This window comes from Aristolochia californica, unplaced genomic scaffold, assembly GCF_029961685.1.
Source record: "Aristolochia californica isolate CCGP_79_NKW_82.1479 unplaced genomic scaffold, dmAriCali1.0.hap1 SCAF_12, whole genome shotgun sequence".
Taxonomy (NCBI): Eukaryota; Viridiplantae; Streptophyta; class Magnoliopsida; order Piperales; family Aristolochiaceae; genus Aristolochia; species Aristolochia californica.
Genome location: NW_027181793.1, coordinates 20,968,993 through 20,987,474, shown reverse-complemented (window position 1 = coordinate 20,987,474; position 18,482 = coordinate 20,968,993). Strand labels below are relative to the sequence as shown.

The 18,482-nt window shown below is 40.9% G+C and overlaps 1 protein-coding gene across 3 annotated transcripts in view; it reads left to right on the top strand.

The window, feature by feature from the left end:
* LOC137946159 (DNA-directed RNA polymerase I subunit 2) overlaps window positions 1-18,482 on the top strand; it is a 65,487-nt gene that overhangs the window by 21,562 nt on the left and 25,443 nt on the right. For all 3 annotated transcript variants that reach the window (XR_011111046.1, XM_068792369.1, XM_068792368.1), the window contains exons 14-17: window positions 6,049-6,136; window positions 14,433-14,548; window positions 16,297-16,424; window positions 16,496-16,575. Coding sequence is in view for 2 of the 3 variants with exons in the window: in XM_068792369.1 (XP_068648470.1) it covers window positions 6,049-6,136; window positions 14,433-14,548; window positions 16,297-16,424; window positions 16,496-16,575 (412 nt within the window). In the remaining variant the exon portion in view is untranslated. The remainder of the gene's footprint in view (window positions 1-6,048; window positions 6,137-14,432; window positions 14,549-16,296; window positions 16,425-16,495; window positions 16,576-18,482) is intronic.

The following is an 18,482-nucleotide window of genomic DNA, read 5'->3' as shown; positions in this document are numbered from 1 at the left end:
GGTTGGTCTTGAGAGGCGAGCTCACAAACTAGATAGTCTACATATGCTGAAGTAGGCAATAGATGACGAGAACGTCTAATATACACCTGAAGTGGTGGAATGGATCTTGTAGAAGGTGCATCCATAATAGCAATAGGAATTGGGTTATGCATATAAGGTTGAGACAAAAACTAAAAGACTCCGTGGAAGATGCAAAATAAGGGGTGTTCTCCAAAAATGTGACATTGGAAGAAATATGTCTTTCTTTTAATTGGATCCTAATATTGTATCCCTTCTAATGATGTGAATAACCCAAGAATACATGTTTGATGGTACCAAGAGAACTTATCCATAGAAGGACAGAAAGAATGGACAAAACATGTAGACCCGAATATCCGAGGGGCAACATCAAACAACTTACACTTAGGTTTTAAAATTTGCGTAAGAATTTGTCCTTGCAAAACATATGAGGGCATGTGAGTAATCAAATATCATGATGTTAACATTGTTTCTCCCTAAACGATTTTGGAACATTCTTGTGAAATAATAAAGTACAAGTTACTTAAGGAGATGTCTATTTTTACACTCAATAACCCCATTTTGTTTCCCTCTCTTAATAGTTTATACACCTTCATTTAAAAAAAAACCCATTTTGTTTGGGAGAAGAAACACTTGCAGTCTGATGAATTATTCCATGCAAGACACAAAAAGTTGCAAATTGATGATTGAGAAACTCAAGGCCATTATCAGTACCAAAAATGTTAACATGTGCATCAAACTAATCTATTCTTTCATTAAAGATATCCACACATACATCAAAGATCTCAAATGTTTCTTGTAAAAGATACAACCAAGTAACCCAAATAAAGTCATCTATTAAAGACACAAAGTACTTAAAGCCAAATGGATTAGGGACTCTTCGTGGACCCCCTACATCTGAATGAATTAACTTAAAAAGATGAGAACTACAACTAGAATTGACTGGGAAACTAGACCTATGATATTTTCCCGATTGACAAGACTCACATGCAAAAGAAGCATCAGTAGGTAAAGATGGAAAAGACTGAGAGAGTTTTGTCGGTGATGGATATCCCAACCTCAGGTGCCACAAAAATTGAGAGTCTTTTGTAGTAAGCGCCACAATTGTCGGAGTGCCCTTTCTGAAGTTGCTCTTCTGGAGTGCCCTCTCTGAAGTTGCTCTTCTGGAGTGCCCTTTCTCTCTAGAGGAAATTGATGCGGCTGCACTTGGTCTGCCGAAGGATTGAACTCTTGGCCCAGACGGGTTCAATGGAAAATTTTACCAAAAATCTTGGGGAGTAATTAGCAAACAACTTTCATCAAGTAGGCATCACTCACAGGTCCATTGGAGCCTCTTTCATTGCTCTAATCCCCAAAAAAACCAACTCAACCCTCCCTCAAAACTTCAGACCTATCAACCTAACCACCAACTCATACAAAATTTTAGGCCGAATTCTTTCCAACCGTCAAAGTGCCTTTATCCGAGGCCGCAATATCTTGGACTCAACAATGGCAGCTCATGAAACTACTTCACTCTTTCAAAAAATCCAATCAACCAAGAGTAGTCATCAAACTAGACTTCGAGAAAGCCTTTGACTGGGTCTACTGGAAGCTGATTGACCACCTCTTCGGTGAAATGGGCTTCACCACCCGTTGGAGATTTCTAATGCTTCATATTCTGTTCTTGTCAACGATAAGCCATGTGGGTACTTCAAAGGTACAAGGGGTATCAGGCAGGGAGACCCGCTCTCCTTTCATCTTCACCCTTATTGGGGAGCACTAGTCTGCCATGGTTTGACTGGCTAAAAGGTCAGGATGGTTCAACCCCGTCTCCCTTAATCCTGCACAAGACATTGCCCTCCTTCAATATGCGGACGACACCATCTTCTTCAGTGAAGGCTCTTTAAATCAAATTCATAACATTAAAGCCTTGCTTAACCTGTTTGAAATCTCATTCGACCAGAAAGTCAGTTGGCCAAAACTCATCTATTACTGGATTTAACATTGAACCAAATTTGTTAAGCTCCATGGCCAAATTGAGATATCTGCATGCACCTATTTGGGGCCCCCTTTGGCCCTTGGATTACCATCCAAATCTTCTTGGCACCCGGTCATTGAGAGATTGGAAGGGCTTTTGGCTTCCTGGAGAGGGAAATTCCTTTCCGAAGCTGGAAAACTGGTTCTAATTAAATACTGCCTATATGGAATACCCAACTACTATCTGTCCATGTTCCGATGTCCTGCTTCTATTAGAGACAAAATCGAGTTACTTAAAAGAAAATTTTTGTGGGGAGGGCCAAATGGTGAAAAAAAATATCACTTAGTAAAATGGGCAGAGGTCTGCAAGCCAAAATTCTTTGGAGGATTGGGTATTCGTGATACTGCCACTACTAATTCAACCCTTCTCCTTAAATGGATATGGAAATACAACCTCTATCCTGACCTAATTTGGAGAGCTTTAGTAGTTGCAAAAGCTAGCAAGCATTTGGGTTGGTGGATGGAGGGGGGAAGGTACTCGTCTCTCCCCTGCTTGGAAAAAAAACGTCCTACTTCTACCTGATTTCAAGAAAGCAGTCAAATGCTATGTTGGCAATGGAACCTCAACAAAATTTTGGTTCGATTGGTGGACTGGCCATTCCAGCCTCAAAATCAGCCATGAATCTATCTATATCCTTGCCAGAAATATTGATGCCTCTATCTCAGAGATGGAATTTAAACCTCAGAAGACATCTTTCGGATTCTGAAGCCATTTTGGCTTCCAATTTCCTATCAAGCCTACCCTCAATCAAACTCAATATCAAACAAGATACTCTGATCTGAACACCTTTTACAAAAGGGTTTTTCTCCACTGCTTCAACATACGACTTCCTCTGTAATACATGCTCAACCCAATCAAATCACCCTGCAGCCACTGCTTGGAACCTCCTTGCCTCTCTGCGTGCAAAAGTTTGCATCTGGACCACCCGTAGTAATAAAATCCTCACCTCTGATTCTTTAATCCGGCGGGGTACCCCAATCCCGGACCCCCTGTGCCTTTTCTGTAAAAATACTCCAGAAACAACCAATCACATTCTCCTATCTTGCCATTATGCCCACTCTATCTGGACCTCTCTTTTAAACAAAATTGGGCTCCAGTACTGCGCTGCATCAAATTTGTCATCCACTATCCTCTCACACATTGACACTAGACTCCCAAAGCTAGGAAAGATGATTCTCTCATGTTGCATTGGGCATATTCTATGAAGACTATGGATAGAAAGAAATAAGAGGAAATTCAAATTCAAATTTTCCCCCACTGAAATTCTGACCGATTACATTACGGGCCAAGTATCGATCTGGCTTCTAAACCGAAAAAAATTCAGAAACTTCAGCAGTTCAAACTTTCGAGGAAATTTACAGCTGGTTGATGGGCAGTCTCAGCCCCACCCCCCTCCCATTGGGCCACTTCAAGCTTAACTTCGATGGGAGCGCTCTTGGTTGCCCTAGCTCTGCGGGATATAGAGGAGTTATCCATGATGCTAACGGTGATCTCCTCTTCTCTTTTGCGTGCCCTCTTGGTATCTCCGACTTCACAACAATCGAACTTTCGGGATTGCTGAATGGAATTCAAATTTTTTCTAGCCAACTCACGGGCCCACTCTGCATTGAAGGCGACTCAAAGGTCGTCATTAATTGGTGTGTAAACTCCATTAGACTTCCGTGGTGTCACTGGGACATGTACTCAAAAATTTGTAATTTAATTTCCCTTTTGAATTGTACTTGGAAGCACATTCCTCGTTCTGCTAATCATTTGGCAGACATTTAGGCCAAGGCGGGGTTTTTCTCATGTCTTGAACCTATTGTCCTCTTTATTTGCAAGTCCTGAAATACACATGATGTTGGAGAGAATATTACTAAACAATTGAGAGACTTATTGGTATGACTAACAAAAAGTAAATTGACGAAAAAATTAGGAAAAAACACCACCAAGTCCAATGACATTTTAGAAGTGTGTTTAATATACCCTCCCCTTGAATTGAGGAAGTAGAACCATCAGCTAAAACAACATGACGATAGGACTACGAAGGATTCCTTGATTGAAACAAGGACTTTATACTTGACATGTCAGTAGAGGTTCCTGAATCAATGATCTAAGAGGGAGAATGGGAAACATTCAATGTTGTCATACCTGTACCTACTCTTGTGGGACTTGTTGCAATAGAGGAGTCTGACTCAATGGCAGTAGTGGCTGTCGTAGAAGTAGTGGTCAACTGACCTAGTCTCTCAAGTATTTGTTGTATTTCGTCCTGAGCACTTGGATAGGAGGATGTATATGGGTTTGTCACTATAGAATTAGCCTAGGCTGGTTGGTTCTTCCACGTTGAATACATCTCCTATCACCCTTGTCACTCCGACCACAACCACGAGTAGAAGAGTCTCGCCCACGACCTCTACTACTGTTCCCACGACCTCCACTACTGTTCCCATGACCTCACGTCTCGACCTTATTATGAGATGGATGAAGGTTGGGAGCTGTTGCTTCAAATGGTCGGGTATTTTTTTCACCGTTGCCTACCACTACACCTTGTGCACATATAACTCTGTTAAAAGCCCGTTCAAGGGTAGTTGTGTCATCATTTGCTAGCGTGTGAGCCCTTATGGCATCAAATTCTGATCTTAGACCATCAAGGAACCTTGTAACCCATATATCTGATTTCCCTTTTTGCGAATGTCTTCAATATTCGTAGTGAAGGGATGAAAGGTGCTATTCTCCTGAACAACACCTCTCATCTCAGTGAAGTAGTCAGTCTCTATTTGGTTACCCCTCTTTATATTAAAATACCGGACATAGAGCTCATATATGCAAGACAAATTACTCTCTTCAGATAAGATAGAAGACAATGTCTTCCATATCTCTTTGGCTGTCTTATAGCTCAAAATCTGATCATTGAATTGGGCTTCTATACTATTGGCCTGCTAAATCATGACTTGATTATTCAGCTTCCTAGTCTTCAGTGATAGGTGTAGGTTGTTCATCTTTGATGTATTTTGGTTTTCTTTTGGCCTTCAAGTACATAAGCACAAAACGAGACCAATTCACATAAAACTAGAATCCTTACTCTCAGAAGCCTTAGAATGTCTAAATGCAGCAATTTGGGTGTTTGATTCTGTCATATAGAGTCTTAAATACACTCTAACAATCTTACCAAACTGATCAAGAGAAGCTCCAAACTCAATTTAAACACACTTCAAAATTTCGAAAATTAGGGCATGTGAGTCCGACACTTCAAATTAGGGCATACCCTCCTCAAGCCTCACACAAATATCTCAATTAACTCCCAATACAATCAACAAACATCTCAACATAACATATAAAACATATTTAGCATGATGATGCAGGCATAGGCACGATGACTCAGACCCAATAATGGCTGTGCAAAAAGCTAGGGAAGCAAAAGCTTCAACAAGGATCCCCTTTGGGCAGTTGGGCATTATAATTGCTCAAATAGCAGTAGTAGCCATTGACCAAAGGAGGTTATGGCTGTAGAAAATAGGAAAAAACTTGAGATTTGCCCTACCCAAGAAGAAGGCGACTTGAGCATTTCCTTTAGGGTTGATAGATCTGTGAAAAGGATACCAATCTTAAGAAGAAACTCCCAAAAATTGAAACTACTGCTCTGATACCTTGATAAGGATGTAAAATAGATGAAATAAGAAGGTAGAAGAGAGAAGGTAAAATGAGAATAGCATCAAGAGAGGTGCATTGATCCGTCTCTAAAAGCGAGACTGATCCCTCTTTAATACTCACTTAAGTGAGTTTAAGTAAAAGGACAAAAATTCCCTCAAGTATCAAAAAACCCTATAACTTTCTCTACACAACTCAGATTCTAATACAAATTGAAACATAGGCATACAAAATGTGAACTACCTGTTGGTACAGTATGATACTTATGTTACTATGACTAAAGACCAAAATACCCCTGCTTATGTAATTTAGCAGTTGTTTATATTTGTTTAAATTTGTGTCATGTAATTTGATGAATTGCACTTGTTTCCTCCCACGGATTGCAGGAGAAACTACAGGAATGGTTGTTCAAGTGTAGACAACTACTTACAGAGGAGATTCAGAAAGCAAACCACAATTTTGACTTTTACAGCTGTATGTGATATTTTTTCTTCATATTTTAAGCTATTTCTGAAAATTTATCTAATTTGTTCGACTTTTAAGGTTTCATTTATATTGGACCATTTTGTTTACTTGTTTAAGATGTTGGTCACCTAGGAACCCAGAAAAATACGTCATTGAGAGTATGCAAAAATCGTCATCTGCTACGTGATCCTCATGAGTTTATTGGGGATCCGGTAACTATTTCAATAGCCACTAGAAAGTCCCTTTCAACAACATCAAAGTCTCATAATTCTGCCTAAAAATTCTCACGTCATAGAGTTTAGGTCAAAGTTCTGTTTCAATTGAGTCACAAACCCTAAAAGGAGCAAAGTATACCCGTAAAACCTGACTTGTATTGTCATGGACTTCCCCACCACCTATTAAGCTTGGATTTCCTATAGAGCTCTGTGAGAAATAGGGTTGAGAAGAAAAAGGAGAAGAAAAAAAAAAGGAGACCAGAATTGGAGAAGATATGTTTCTGGATTAGGGGAGAAAAGCACCATGCTTAATCCTTTATATCTGTGAGACCACTACCTGGGTCATCCTGGAGTTCGAAAACCTGGTAATCCTCCCCACCATGGTTTCAGACTTGAAAGGTCTCCCGCCGAGTCCAACTCAGTCTGGGTTGACTCAAAAAAATCCAGAGTTAGCATTGAACCTGGGTGGCCCTGAGTCAAACCGGAACCAGACAAACAGGGAACCTCCAAAGGAGCCTACAGGGACAGCTGTCCCGAACCCAAATTCAAATTTCAAAAACAAAAAAATCTCGGAATCACCCTCTTTCATCTCACCTGAACCGAACCAGTCTGCCAAATCAAACGTCTTTCTGCCACACTTGGTCGGACTGCCCTCCACCACATTGGCCACCCTCGGTCAGACCGCCCTCCACCATATTGCCACCTGTCAGCCAGGCTGACAACGCCTAATTCCTGAAAAATCTCCCCTTTGCACATTCCACGAACATCAACCCCCTTGAATCCCGTGCCCTTTCAACTTCAATATCCTCACTTGCCCTAGCTTTGACACCTCACTTGAACACTCAAGCCTTCCCAAATACGTCACCAACCAGATCAACACTACCTATCACATTGAAACCTCTACTGCCGCCTATGTCAAATCTCCCTACCTCACCCTGCCACCTGTCAATGGGGTGGATATCGCCCAACTTCCGAGAAATCTTCTCCCTGCACTGTCCTCAAACTCCTCCCCACACCCCTGTCCCCCCGAATCCTGCGCCATCAAATCACCAATCCCTCCTCTTTGAGCCCCGCCCCTAACACTTGTCACATCCATACCCTCTCAGTCCCCTAGTCTAGCAGCTCCTTTACCTACTTAGATATCCACCTTGAGCGCCACCCTCTCCACCTCCTCGATTCTTCCGCCACCTGCCTTGATTCCGAGGAATATCTTCCCCTCCCCCCCCTGATTGATGGCCCTCCCCCGAGCTCTGAAAAGATTTCTCCCCCCTTCCCAATGCAACCTTACCTCACTCAAGTACTGCACCTCCTCCCCCCCACCCCCCCCTGATTGATGGCCCTCCCCCGAGCTCTGAAAAGATTTCTCCCCCCTTCCCAATGTGACCTTTCCTCACTCTTAAGTACTGCACCTCTTATGCATTCCCCGAAAACACAAACCTCCCTTGCCCCACCGCCATCCAGTCAGAAAAAAATTTCGAAATACCCACCCATTTTATGCGATCTAAATCTACCCGATCCTTCTGACTCTTGTCTTGTCGATGGACGGAGATTGTTCCAATTGTCCCGAACCTGACTCTATCTACATATCATCTCACACACACTCAAAATTTCTTTTGCCACCCCCGCCAAAAAATCCCCAACTTCCCAAATAGTCCTCTCAGTACCACCATTTCGCACTCAGGATCCTTCTTAAGATGTAGAAGATCGGTGGGTCTCAAACCCCAAGGACTGTCCTAATCTTATTGAATGGCACAATCACTTCACCCCGCCAAATTAACGGCTGCCAGTTTGTTTAAATACCCTCTCCCCCCACATTCTTTGTCCAACCCCTCTGGCGACTGTTAAGCCCAAGTCTAATAGTCCTATGGAGGCCTCAAGTTCCGCCAACAAATCTCCCATCTCCCCTTTTGCTCTCACATACTCCTGAAGAACTCTGAAAAAAAAGCCTCCCATCACCCCCTTTGCTTTCACTTATTCCAGAAGGAAGAAACAGAGCAAGGGCAAAGAAAATAGCTCGCCAAAACCAAACACTCCTAAAAGCCCTCCACCCAATCCCCTCCCTCCAAGACCTATTATCTAGCAAATTTCTCTCTCAGATCTCTCAGATTAAGGCTCAAGACGACTTCATCCAGTTCTTCAAAGATCAAGAGCATGAGTACCCTCCGTAGGAATTCGAGGAAATGACAAAGTTAGTGTGGGAATTCTACAAGGTGGCCCTTTTTGAATGTAAGCCAAATATTGTAATATTGGTTGAAACTAAGTTACATTCTTTTGATAATTTTGTTGCTCGTGATCTTTGGTATGATTCGGACCCTTAATGGGCGAAGATTGACGCGATTGGGCATTCTTGTCATTTGGAACCCAAATTCAATTGAAGCCACTCACTCAGCCATGCCAATTCTCTATCGGTATCTGTTTTGGGGACCGATCCTTAGGGACATTCTAGGCCCTAGCTGGCATTTATGGACCAACTTGGCACAATGACCATGCCTCTTTTTGGGAAGAAATCCTCCTCCTCGTCCAACTCTGGGACTTGCCCTGACTACTTGCTGGGGATTTCAATGCCATTCTTTGGTGTTCTGAAAAATGCCCTCCCACCATTAGAACCTCTTCCACAATGAGAGCCTTCTCGGATCTCATTTGTGTTAGAGTGGTTCTGTCCACTCTGGTTAAGTGATGTAAATTCCGCATCTAACAGATCGGTCTTTTGGGTTGTATTGGCTAGGCGTTTGACACGGTATCAGAGCTAGCTTGAACTCTCTGAAATCCCACTCTTTGGAAAAAAAATCACTTTGGTCAAACGGCCAGAACCCCCTTGTCCTCTCCAAACTTGATAGAGACTCTGCAAATAATGAGTGGTTCCATCTTTTCCCCAACACGTTGGGCCATGTCCTCAATAAAATTGGCTCCGATCATTGGCCAATTCAAATCAATACACATCTCCCAGCTTGGGGTCGGTCTCCGTTTCGATTTGAGAACTCCTGGATCCTTGATGAATCCTTCAATTCCGATCTTGCTGTATGGTGGCAAGTACTCTCTCATCACCTTAAAACCCGGGTTGGTTGCTCCTCCTTGAACTCAAAGCCTTGAAGGTGAAGATCCGCACATAGTCTCTCAACCACTGCATTGCTGCTGCCTCTAGGAAAGATTCAATTCGCCGCCGCTTATCTGAGTTTGATCTGCTCGAAGAGCAAAGGTCCCTTTCTTCTCCTGATTTACATCTCAAAAATAAATTGAATCTTGAGTTTTCAAATCTTCTTTGAAATGATACTATGCACTGGAAATAACGAGCTAGATTCCGTTCATTGGCCGAAGGGGAAGGAAATGCAAAATTTTTCCATGCTATTGCCTCGGCCAGAAGGAGGCTTAACCGTATCACATTTCTTTGTCATGGAGACCAGATGATCACGGATAGCCCCCTCCATATCTAACATTCTTGTCAAGTTCTTTTTAGATCTTTATTTCGAGGAATGCTTCAACCGTCCTACGTTATACCAGCTTGAATATAAGTGTATCTCCTCTTCTGATGCGGATGTACTAGAACGCCCTTTTAGTCCTGAAGAAATTGATCTAGCCTCTCTTGGCCTTCCTAAGGACAAAGCCCCTGGTCCAGATGGTTTCAACGGTGAGTTCTATCACAAGTTTTGGGGAGTAGTAAAAAATGATGTGTATGCATTTGTTCAAAATTTCCACCAAGTCGGTAGCACTCACGAAGCAGTTGGTGCCTCTTTCATTGCTTTAATTCCAAAAAAAGCCAACTCAGCTCTTCCCCTAGATTTTAGACCTATCAGCCTCACCACTAGTTTTTACAAAATCATCGGTTGAATTCTTGCCAACCGCCTCAAATCCCTCCTCAAAATCATCAACCCTTGTCAGAGTGTTTTTATTCGTTTTCGAAATATTCTTGACTCAGTAATGGCAGCCCATGAACTCCTAGTCTCCTTAAAAAAATAAAGCTGCCCAGATTCGTCCTGAAACTTGACTTTGAAAAAGCCTTCGACGGTGTCAACTGGAAACTAATTGACCAACTTTTTGACAAAAGGGGTTTTGGGACCCGCTGGAAATTTTGGATGAGAAGTTGTATCTCTAATGTGTCATACTCTGCCCTTGTTAACAGAAAGCCTTGTGGTTTTCTAACGCAACCAAAGGCATTCGACAAGGGGACCCTTTATCTCCTTTTCTCTTCACTCTCATTGCAGAACACCTGGTGTCTATGGTCTGTCTTGCAAAATAATCTGGTTGGCTTAGCCCCATCTCTGATGACCCTAGTCAAGATGTTACCTGCCTTCAGTATGTTGATGACATCATTCTCTTTGGTGAAGAAACAATGAACGAAATATCTCATATCAAAGACTTGCTTAACTTATTTGAATTCTCATTCGGACAAAAGGTAAGTTGGACAAAATCCTCCATCACTGGCTTCAATATAGATCCTAATGTGTTGAACTCTATGGCTTATTATTTGGGATGCAAAATTGCTACACCTCCTTGTAATTATCTGGGCCTCCCTCTGTCATCTGCTCTGCCTTCCAAAAGCTCTTGGCATCCTGTTATTGAGCGTCTGGAGGGCCATCTGGCTTCCTGGAGAGGAAGATTTCTCTCCAAAGCAGGTAAGCTTGTTCTTATTAAGTCTTCCTTGCATGGTATACCATCTTATTTCCTCTCATTATATCGATGTCCTACTTCTGTCCGGAAAAGAATTGAACTACTCAAAAGGAGATTTTTGTGGGGAGGACCAAATGGTGAAAGGAAGTATAGTCTTGTGAAATGGGTTGAGATATGCCAACCTAAACTCTTTGGAGGTCTCGGGATCCGTGATACTGCTACCACTAATTCGGCCTTGTTGCTTAAATGGATTTGGAATTTTAATTTGTATCCTGATCTGATTTGGAGGACTTTAGTTGCTACTAAAGCAAATAAATTATCTGGTTGGTGGACTGAGGGTGAGAGATGTAATAGGCTGTCCCTCGTGTGGAAAAAAAATGTAATATTGTTACCTGATTTCAAAAAGGCTGTGAAATACTACACTGGTAAAGGAAATCTGACAAAATTTTGGTAAGACTGGTGGACTGACCCTTGTAGTATCAACATCAGGCATAGTTTCATCTCAAACTTGGCTAGAATATGAAAGCCACTCTCTCAGACCAGTGGACCGATTCTGGTGGATGGAGCTTAAATCTCCGGAGGGCGCTTTCGGACTCAAAGGTTCTAGTGGCATCCAACCTCATCGCTTGTCTATCCTCGGTAAGCCCCCGAAATGTGCCCGATACTCTCATATGGACACCTTGCACCCAAGTACTTTTGCCACTTCCTCTGCTTATAATTTCCTGAGCTGCCCCAACCTCCCACAAACCAATCATCCTGCAGCCATCGCATGGACCTTGCTTGCCCCTCCTTGTGATTTTTTTTTTTATCTGGAGCGCATGTCGGGATAAACTCTTTAATCCGACGAGGAACCGTTGTCCAAGACCCCTTCTGCCCCTTCTACCAAACTTCTCCAGAAACAGCCACCCATGTCCTCTTACATTGCAATTTTGCCCACATTGTCTGGACTAGCCTCCTCAACAAAATCGGATTTCGGTACTGCCCCTCTCGAAATCTTACATCTACAATCCTCTCAGTTACCAATGCTAGCCTCCCAAAACTTAGGAAATTACTTATCTCTTATTGTGTTGGTCATATCATTTGGGTGTTATGGAAAGCAAGAAACAACCGAAAATTCAATTTAAAATCTGTCCCTAGCGATAATTTGATAGAAAATATTGTTGGCCAAGTTTCCACGTGGATCCTTATGTGTAAGGAATTCCGAAATCTAAACGGCTCCAACCTTCGTGGGAACCGGCGGCTGATAGTTGGCATGTCTTATCCTTTTTGTCCCTTGATTATGGAATTTTGGTCTCCTCCTCCGATGGGATACTACAAATTGAATTTTGACGGAAGTGCTTTTGGATGCCCATGCCATGCGGGTTATGGTGGAGTTATCTATGACGGTAGCAGTATTTTTCATTTCTCTTTCGCTGGGCCAATTGGAATCTCAGACTCAACCACTGCTGAACTCTTTGGTTTACTTAATGGGCTGCAGATCTTCAATCACCATCTAGTGGGGCCTCTCTGCATTGAAGGTGATTCTAAAATTGTTATCAACTGGTGTGCGAAGTCAACTCCTCCTCCATGGCGATACTGGGATTTGTTTTTTGATATATGTAATTTAATTTCTCTTCTAACTGTAATTGAAAGCACATTCCTAGGTCAGCTAATCATTTAGCTGACACTCAAGCTAAATTAGGTGTTTCACTCCAACACCTTGTTGTGGAGGAAAACTCTTTTTAGCTAGGTATTGTACTCTTTCCTCTTTTAATAGCTTATACATCTTCATTCAAAAAAAATAAAACTTAAGTGATGGATAGAGGAAAATACACCTCTACCCTATAACATGTATACCATATCTCCTTATATACATGTCCAAAACTCATGAAAATTGGATAATAGACACTTCTAGGCTTCCTGAATCTAATGGCACTCTTTTAGATACAATCAGAATATTGTGTTAAGGAATAGTCCCACATGGATTAGTGAGTACAAAGATCTTGAGTTTATTAATTGGGAAAGAGGCTTCCTAAGTTGACTATTCATTTTGGGATGGGCTTTGGACCCAACTTCACATGGTATCAGAGTAGGTGCTCATATGTAGGCCTCCACCTAAATCATCCACTTGTAGAGCTACAAAAGAGGGCTTACACGTGAGGGAGAGTGTTAAGGAATAGTCCCACATGGATTAGTGAGTACAAGGATCTTGAGTTTATTAGTTGGGAAAAAGGCTTCCTAAGTTGGCTAGTCATTTTGGGATAGGCGTTGGACCCAACTTGATATTGTGAAATGACCAAACTGCTCCAATACATTTAACAAGCTCCCATTAAATTTCTATTTTGCCCTTCTGGTGGAGGCTTCCAGGGGAGAACCTGGGGATTCCTAGAGTCAACAAAAGCAGCCACATCGCCTGGTAAGTTCTCATGATGGAAGTAGTCAAAAGCTGATAAGAAGGGTGCTACTAATCCAATATTGCATATAGTGCATGATATGCTCAATGATTCCTCCAATGAATCAGGCCTAACTGTCAAAGGTTTTATCATTTCTTTTTTCCCATATGGGCCCAATGGTGGCATAAACAGCCGTTTTCCACAAAACTTTTCCATATTCTGATTTTTTCTCCGGTGGAGTTTGAATTAGCAAGTTTGCAAGAAGGGAGAAAGCATAAGTCAGAACCAAATTTCTGCAAGATGGCAGTCGAAATAACAAAGGCAGAATGCAGTGCATAAAAATGTAATTTTCTGTTTCATCAATCATGGAGCAGGATTTACACCTAATCTCTTTTACAATCTCGTCTCAACGGATTAGTTGTCTGTGGTTAGAGTCTTACTTTTAGAAGCATACTACATATAGGACTTCACCCCTTGGGGTGCTGCACTGATTCATCCATATCAGTGGTGATGCTGGGTGACTATGGACAGTAGGAGAGAAAAACTACAAATAGAAAGAAGCTAAAGTGTAAAAGCCTGAAGTAAAAAACTTTAGAACCAGTTGGTCTTCCCCAGTAGCTGACTTATAATGGCCTTCTAAAATCGAAAGAAACCTTGTTACCTGTCCTTTTCACTATTAGACAGCCCTCTCTTTATATGTAAATCCCAGTTACCCTCCCTGAGTGAACTTTCAACAGCCACCAGATGATTATTCGCCATAATAAACAAAGATGGCAGGAAGAGGACACAGAAGCTGTTAATCCTACATCTACCAACCGGACACGGTTTTCACATTGTGCGTGGAACTGAACATCAATCTTTTGGAAATTGATGGCTCATGTTTATTTCAAGCTGAAAACCCAGTTCCAACTAAATGAAATTGAGGAAAGAACCATCAAAGTGTCCCTCTTAAGATTATGGAAGGCAGAGAGGTCTCAATTGGCTTAAAAATGATCACATTTTGCTTTCTGTTTTACTATTTACTATGCTAAAATTTTGACAAAATATAAAAGAGTAGTTAATCTCACATGTTGTATTAGTGGTTCTGATTTCACTTGTATGAAATACATGCAGTAAGTGAAGTCAAGAAGGTTATGCACAAATCCAATCATCGAAATATTGGTAAATCTATAGAGAGCATGTTAAAGACAGGAAAACTGGTTACAGCAACGGGTCTAGATCTCCAGCAGGTATTATATATAACAGAAGCTGTACAATGTTGTCATTTATCCACGTCTACTCCATTTTGCCTTTCTTTCTTTTAATTAAATATTCAGGTCATTTACAAAAGAAAAGGATGAGCAATATCACATCTTTGACACTTTCTTTGACCTTGTATATTACATGAAACAATAGTGACCAAGTTTTGAATGCTAGAACTCTGGTCTAAATGGTTGTCCTATTGCTCCATACAGACATTCATTCAGTACTGATTTCATATACTAGATTACTTATGGGTGATCAGCAGTATCGTTATTTTTTTTTTCTAAACAGTATGACCTCATTAATAATGTTTGATATGCCAAAAGATTTCCTTCAGCCATAATCTGCTTAGTGGTATGTCTCTCCCGTGTAAACTCATCTAACAGTTTTTTCTTAGTAAAAGAATATGGTATTCTCTATTCAAAACACAGGTACACACACAAACACAAAGAGAAAAGAAGTATGAACCAAGTCCATCTAAGTTTAAGTACTCCCAATTTTCATTTAACCATCAAATTTGAATTTTTTTTTTTTTTAAATGTGTGTATTGACTATTAAAAAGAAGAGAGAAGTACGAATCAAACCTAGGAGAGATGGCCTTCCTTCACAACAAGGTGTTGGAGTGAAATGCCTGCCTTTGCCTGAATGTCTGCAAAATGATTGGTAGAGCAAGGAATGTGCTTCCAAGTACAATTCAAAAGGGAAATTAAATTACAAATTTCTGAGTACATGTCCCAGTGATGCCACAAAGGTCTCATGGAGTGTGCACACCAGTGTATGACGACCTTTGAGTCGCCTTCAATGCAGAGTGGGCCCGTGAGCTTGCTAGAAAAAAATTTGAATTCTGTTAAGCAATCCCGAAAGTTTTGCTGTTGTGGAGTCGGAGATACCAAGAGGGCCCGTGAAAGAGAAGAGGAGATCACCGTTAGCATCATGGATAACTCCTCCATATACTGCAGGGCCAGGGCAACCAAGAGCGCTCCCATCGAAGTTAAGCTTGAAGTGGCCCAATGTTGGGGGGGACCATCAAATTTGAATTGAATGATTTAAAATTTATTTCTTCTTTCTTTGTGTTTATTTATTATCTCATACATTCATGTTGGTATTCATTTGATATCTTTCTAATCAATCATGATATAATGGAGATTGGACTTTTTTGTTTTTTTGTAAATGTAATGATTAAATAAAGTGATTTTTTAAAAAAAGAAAAAGTTGGGTACAACCAAGGTTGGCTGGAATTGAGTCCAGCCACCTTTCCCTCATATATACATATATGTGTTCTCTATGTTTGGTACTCAATATTTGCTTGCCATAAAGTTGGTAAGCAGTATTTCAAGTACAATAGTAAAGCATATGATTCTTCAAACGCTGGTACTTGGAGTTTTACAATTGAACATTTTCATGAAATTTTGGTCTTTTAGATGTTTCTTTTCTCTGATTTGTAATGCTAGTTGCAAGGCTTTGGCAACTTCCTGAACAAGTCCAGCCACCTTTCCCTCATATATACATATATGTGTTCTCTATGTTTGGTACTCAGTATTTACTTTCCATAAAGTTGGTAAGCAGTATGTCAAGTACAATAGTAAAGCATATGATTCTTCAAATGCTGGTACTTGGAGTTTTACAATTGAACATTTTCATGAAATTTCGATCTTTTAGATGTTTCTTTTCTCTGATTTGTAATGCTAGTTGCAAGGCTTTGGCAACTTCCTGAACCTATTGTGGTTTTTAACAGAGAGATGGAATGACTATTCAAGCAGAGAGACTCAACTTTCTTCGTTTTATTTCACATTTTCAATCTGTTCATAGAGGTGCCTACTTTACAACAATGCGCACAACAACTGTTCGGAAATTGCTACCAGAGTATGTGTGTCCTGTTATATGTTTGCCTTGTAACTACTACATCACTTTAACCACATGATTTTGTGTTTCAGATCTTGGGGTTTCCTCTGTCCTGTCCACACCCCGGATGGAGAACCTTGTGGTTTGTTGAACCACTTAACTTCTACTTGTCGTGAGTATCTATCCTTTGTGTTTCTGTATTTGTTTTTTTATAGTTTCTTTAAACTTTTTTGGCATGTCTTTTCAATTTGAAGTCTTGATAATATATATTATTTCAGATGTCTTTTGCTGATATCTTGGATCCACTTTATACATTTATTTATTAATGTGTGCTCTGATTCTTCCTTGCTATGTATTTTGAAACATTAATTATCTTTTTATTCTTAGATATCATTGCATCTAGCTTCCCTCTTCCACTGTGGGCCTGTTAATGTGGAAGAAATAGTGAAAGATTAGGTTTCTTTCCACCTAGGGGCAGCTGTTTTGGGGCGGAGGGCAGAGGGCAGAGGGCAGAGAGCAGAGGGGGGTTTGGTTGGAAAATACTTTTGCAGATAAACATGTTGGATTGTGTTTCACTCGTGAAGTTGGTTTCACATTCCTACAGCTTTTATGTAGACGTGTTAAAAAAGTTCTAACTTTAGGTTCAAAACATTTATATCAAGCGGTTCAAAGTGGATAGCCAGAAGAAAGCCATTTTAAACACATTTTCCTCATTTTGAAATGGTTTTGTTTCATGATCCTCTCTGGAAAGTTGAGTAATTTGTTTCTAGAGGGCAGCATTTAGATTGCTTACTTTTTAAAAAAGATAAAATAACATTGAGGGCTGGGTCTCAGTGGAGGGTGGAACCTAGTGGTGTGGGGCTTGAGAAAAGTAGCCTCACTTAAATAATAAAGAAGCTTATGGTCCCCAACTCTTGTGCGTCGTGCAAGTGCATCGGTAGTCGTGGCTATTTGATGTAGTACATGGCTCTATTGATGAAGAAATTGCTGAAAAATATCTGGACAAACAAAGTTATCTAAAAGCAACTGAAAGTACAAGAAAGAAGCAAGGGCAAGGAAGAGGAAGACTGAGTCATAGCGGTCTACTTTTCTATTATTGAAAAAGCTGCTGTAGTGGGAGAAGTGCTGAATATTTGTATTTTCTATTTAGAGAAGGTCAGCAATTATCAAACCTTAGTAGTTGCTGAGTTTGTCAACAGTACCTAATTAGGAGAGTTTTCTTCAGAAATGTCTTATATATCTTTGCTGTAAGCTAATTGTTTTTATTTGAAAATCTGAAGTGCTGGACTTTCTTTCTTACCTAGGTTTTTTAATTTTGCAATTCAATTGTAGTCTTCAGGACGTTCCATCGTGATACTTTGGGCTGCCTCTCCTCATGGGTTGCCTGCTAAAGCATCTTTGATTCGCAGAAGCAAAAAAACAAAAAGAAAAAAACAAAAAACAAAAGAAAAGAAAAGAAAAATAAAAAAAAGGCTGGCATCATAGAAATAGGCTGAGCAAACCACTCTAGTCAAGTCAGCACTTGAGGGCCTGCCAAACTACTCTCTCACTCATTCCATGCACTGCAGAATGAAATGATAAATTAGACTATGCAGGGTCTGTTCTCTGCTGTGACTCAGCTAAAGCAGAACTGTGAGCACTTCTTACTGGAATGAGATTGTTCTAGCTGTGTTTTCAGCACCACCTGATTATAAAAGCACTCTCCACTTCCCTTGAGACTAAAATGTATCTTTGGCAGAATTGTAACACTATGCTCTATTTAGAAGCCACTGTCAGCTGGGTTTTATCAAATTAAATTTTGATGGATGTGCCTTGGGGAACCCAGGCCCCGCTGGTTTTGGGGGCATATTTAGATCTCATGAGGGGACTGTGATAGCTTCCTACTCTGGTCCTCCGAGGACTGCTGCTTCCTCCTCTGAGATTCAGGCCTTTCGGCAGTCTCCTTCTCTTTCAGTCTTATCTTGGATGACAGATTTGGATCAAGGGAGATTCAAGTTCTGTCATTAAGTGGCGCTCCAAGCCCACTGAGGCCCCCTGGAGTCATTGGCCTGCCTTCCATGGGATTTTGGATGTTATTAG